Source organism: Alligator sinensis, unplaced genomic scaffold, assembly GCF_000455745.1.
Source record: "Alligator sinensis unplaced genomic scaffold, ASM45574v1 scaffold1389_1, whole genome shotgun sequence".
NCBI classification, from domain to species: domain Eukaryota; kingdom Metazoa; phylum Chordata; order Crocodylia; family Alligatoridae; genus Alligator; species Alligator sinensis.
In genome coordinates this window covers 430,312-435,012 of record NW_005843026.1, presented here as the reverse complement: position 1 = coordinate 435,012, position 4,701 = coordinate 430,312, and the positions used below count along the sequence as shown (strand labels likewise).

At 51.0% G+C, this 4,701-nt stretch overlaps 1 protein-coding gene across 1 annotated transcript in view; it reads right to left on the bottom strand.

Moving 5' to 3' along the window:
• DNASE1 (deoxyribonuclease 1) overlaps positions 1-4,701 on the bottom strand; it is a 16,401-nt gene that overhangs the window by 10,035 nt on the left and 1,665 nt on the right. The window contains exons 2-5 of the mRNA XM_006036836.2: positions 4,111-4,199; positions 2,628-2,711; positions 2,108-2,223; positions 466-578 (exon numbers count right to left, since the gene is read on the bottom strand). Of these exons, the coding sequence (XP_006036898.1) occupies positions 466-578; positions 2,108-2,223; positions 2,628-2,711; positions 4,111-4,199 (402 nt within the window). The remainder of the gene's footprint in view (positions 1-465; positions 579-2,107; positions 2,224-2,627; positions 2,712-4,110; positions 4,200-4,701) is intronic.

The following is a 4,701-nucleotide window of genomic DNA, read 5'->3' as shown; positions in this document are numbered from 1 at the left end:
CCCTGTATTGGGCCAAACCAGGGGTGACACCTGCCCAGCAGGCTTGAAGTGCTTTCCACAGGAGATGAAGACCAGTCAGAGCATGGAGCACCAGGACCTTCTATCACCAAGTTAGCTGTTGTCTCAGAGTGAAAGCAAACCACCTCAGACTAGAACAAGAAAAGGAGAAAGTCTATCCCCATCCTTGGTGGCCCATCAGCCTAGCAAGCTATCACGCCAGTTCCTGTAGCCAACAGCACACAAGGGAATGATGTGGCTGGCACTGCACTGACTTGCCTTTTAATCCCCAGCCCAAATCACCCATTAACAGATGGATCACTGAGGATGGCCTTCAGCACAATTCCAGAGCAAAGCCTAATCACTGGGTCTGCCTTTACAGTTCTTCCTCAGCCCCTAGGTAAGTTATATCACAGGAAGAGGAAGCTGATGCATTCTTCCACATGATGTGTGGACCCATCTGCTTACATCTGTCGCCCACTTGCTGATGACATCTAAGTAGACATCGTAGAGGGCATCAATCTCTGCAGCAGCCTCATTGGGGGACGCATGCAGAGGCACCAGCACAAATTCCTTCACCTCTGCCAGAGAAACAGCAGTTACACACACATCTCATACATGCACATGCACAGCTGTGACTTTTCCATACAAGAGAACAAACCCAACTGTATATTCAAGGGACAAAGTAGTATTGCCTTCAAAGCTCTTTCATCATGTCACATGAAGGAGATAAGGTGGAAATGAGCTTAACCTAGACACCAGATATGGGCAGGAAAGTGGTGTGGAAATAGCCACACCCCACACAGCCAACCAAGCTCTCTGCTTGTGGCAGGCAGATCAGGTAGTACTGTAGCATGGTGGTGGTACATTAAGATGCTACAGCTCCTCCTTCCTGTCAGCCTTCAGGGCCAGCCTGGCTCTGAGGGTCAGGTTCTTTTCTGCCTATTAAGTATGTAAATGAGACGCTATACCACCCTATTCAAGTTCCTGAAAATTCATTACCGATCAAGATTTGTAACATCATCTGACCCTTAGGATTGCCTCACAAAAAGGCAGTGAGGAGGAAGAGGACTCACCCACCTTTTGTATTAACTCCTTTTTCAGAAGCAAGCAGGGTGTAATAGGGATTACACTTAGGTGCCTAACAGGTAGATACAATCTGGCCCTGAGAATCTATCCCCATTCAGCAGCACAATGGCACTTAATGTTCCAGCTGCAGAATTATTTCCGTCTGGGTGCTGCAAGACAGGAAATGCCTAGAGAGGTGCTCAGAACACAGGCCAGTTCTGTGTGGTTTTTAGGAAATATCCACTCTGACACAGTTCACCTGGACCAGTTATTTCCCCTTTGCAGGTGCAGCACTGTGTGTCCTTGAAGTGCCAGTAGTTCCAGTCTGCCATGCTGGCCTCCCCAGCGCACCCGCAGCCACATGATAGTGTAACTGATACCACCAGACCTGGAGTCAGTCCCAAATGTGGTCTTGGGTGGTTGAATACTGAGGAAGCAGCCTGCCAAGGGCATCACAGAGTAGCTGAGCAGGGTGCAGAAAGGGGCTAAGTGTGGGGAAAGGCTGCCAGAGAATCCTAGGGTAGAGCTGGTTGAGAGTGTAGCTGCCCAAGGCCTGAGGATGATACTTCTCCACTGCAGAAGGAGCAACTTCACTAATTATGTGAGGGGCCCAGGGGCTGGTCCATAGGGGAATTAATGCTCTGGGGCTTATAAGGCAGTTCAGACACCCTGCCCTCCATAAAACCCGTAACCAGAATACACCTGGGAAGCAATGGAGTCACCTAAGGCAGGGGTATGCAACAGGAGGGCACCTGTCTCCATGGGGACTGAACTGATCCCTGATTCTGACCTTGGTCATGAGCAGCCTGACCTGCCAGGAGCGGGATATGGTGTTTCAAACCATCCCTGTGCCTGTCCTGGGTTTGGATCCTGGCTTGCCTCTGTGTCAGAAGCAGCATCTTCAAATTTGCTGCAGACGTCTTAGTTACATCCCCAATGGTTCTCTGGAGGGAGCAGGAATTTGCCAGCCCACTTACAAGCTAAGTCTGGTGAATGGGTGCTCTAAACACCATGCAGCTAGGATCCCTACAGCCCAGCCCACCTGTGTGAGGAGAAGAGAACTTCACGATGAAGGGCTCTCTGCTGAAGGTGTCATTCATACAGGACTCACAGCCGTCTTCATAATAGTAACTGTCCACAACAGACATCATCCCTGTCCTGTCAGGAAATGAGACAGAGCAGCCATGTCGCGCTAATTGGGATACATTGCAGGGGCATGGGGGTGCTAAAGGCAGGGATCAGCAGTGATTGGCAGCCTCACCAGCAGAGGGACCCAGAATGTGTTTAACCCTGCAGGTGCCCCAGACGTCACCACACATGCAGTCACTGGTTCAGCGTAGAGTCTGGACCTGCTGTTTGGTTCCCTCAGCAGCCCTGGCAGGGAGAGGGCAGCAGCAAAAGCCTTGGGCTGTACAACCAAAGCAATGTGCACCTGCCAAGGGAGTGGTGGCCTGGCTCTGCCCAGAACAGGTCACCTTCCCCTAACCAGCACTGCCTGGGATGACCACCCGCAACTACCTACAGCACTGGTGCCAGCACTGGCTGTGCTGGTGGGCTGCTACCTGTAAATGAAGAGGTACTGTTCCTTGTAGGAGGTTCTCCCCAGGGGTAGGCTGACCACATAGCTGTATAGATGCGGTGACATTCTGGAGAGGGCAAAGGAAGAGCCAGCACTAAGACCTGTGCAGGGGGTAAGGCAGCTGTGTACCACAAGCATCTCAAACAAGCAGCATGTCTCTCCACCCCTAGCCCCAGCATCCTCTCCCCACTCCCACCCCATCTCCACTACATCCAGTGACATTGCTGCACTTCTGAAGATATCTTCCTCTATACCAGGTGCCTCCATGGCGCCCAAGCTCTCCCCAGGCTTAGGTGGCCTTGCAGTGGCAAAGCACTGACAGCACACTCATCCCCCTGCTTTACCGATGGCAAGGTAAAGGTAGGCTGACCATATGGAAATCCTAGAAATCTGAGACATCATCTGGGAAACCAGGGATGCTGTCCACCGCCCCTTCCCAGCTCTCACAAGTCGGCAGGGCAAGGCTGTATGCCAGGCAGGCAATGGTGCTTGCGAGGTGCTCCACACTGCTCTGACTCCAGGCCAGACTGTGCCCCTGAGTTTCTGGGATGCCCATTATAATTCCCAACAGTTGCTGGGACCAGCCCATGAAATCTGGGACTATGCTAGCTAAAACAAGACATATGGTCACCCTAATTTAAGGGTGTTTTGATGTTTCAGGTATTGCGCCTGGTAGTTTGAGGGTTTGTCCCTGAAGTATTTTAAAGTAGGTTAAACAAACATGTGTCTGGAATCATTTAGACAGGGATGAGCCTGCTTTGAGCATGGGGTTCAACTGAATGTGACCTCTTGAGGTCCCTTCCATCTCTGCTCTTCTATGATGCTATGAACTCAGGTGGTATCTTTCTCATTCCTATGCCCTGCAAACTACAACTGTTCTTCCACTAGGGGACTGAGCTGAAGGAATGATGAGCACCTGCATGTCTGGGCAATGCAGGTGGCTCCAGATCTTAGTATCTGGCTTGTGGGCCCACCTCTACACTAATCCCTCCACAACCAGAATCATCCCAAGCTCATCTTGCTTGAGGCTATATTTAGTTTCTTGCTGCCAGTCAGAGAGGCTTGTCCTGCATGTCCTGCACATTAACTTCCATGCCCTAATGATGGCACCCATTCCCACACCCCCTTTCCTTGCCTCTGTCCCAGCAGTAATCAGGCTGCGCTCACTTGACTCAGGTGTAAACAAGGGTGCTCAGTGCCCAGCACAGCTGAATCCAACCCCTTCTGCATTTCTACTGTGACTGGCTCCCATGCACTCAGGTGTCCTTACTCAGTTCTGACAGAACCAGCTGCAAAGATGCAGCCCCCATGCTCTGCCCTCACTATAGCTTCATCAGGCCATCCTGGAGCCTAACCTTGGGGGTGCTGCTCTCTGCTTTGCCAAACAGTCCTTATCTATATCTGCCATGTAGCATACCACCCCAAAACAATGATTCAGGCTTCTCTCCCTACCCCCACCCCTGTACCTGTTGAGCTTGTTCATCAGTTTCTTCACAGCACTGAGGTCAGAGTCCCGGACCTCCTGCACCACAATGAGGTCATACATTGACAATATCTGGTGGAAAGACAAAGCTCAGAGCTGTCAGGCTCAATGTAGAGCAGCCCAGGTGTTCCCAGGGCCAGCTACACTAGCCACTGGCACCATCACTGCCATTGGAGGGCCTGGGCCTGAAGAAGACTGTGATCCTCAGGGGCAGACTGAGGGGACCTTCCTGGATGAAGATCTAGTATTACTCTACTGAAGCTTGTCTCTAGGTCTACACTGCTGTCACAGAGATCAGAATCTGTTCCTAACGTGGGGAAAGTTCAACCGGACAATCAAGGGAGTACAGAATAAACCAGGAACATTTATGACTCTGATGCCTATATCCAGTCATTTCCCTGTAAAAACAACCAGCTTCTGGGCCAAGCTCAGTATTGTGGTAGTATTATGACATCAAGTCAATCATCCCAGTTTACACTGCAGCTAAGTTTGGCCCCATGTATCCTGTGCCTGAAGGAGCCATAACACTCCCATTTATTCTGTGATTGCTCTGACACTGCATCCCCTAAGGAGC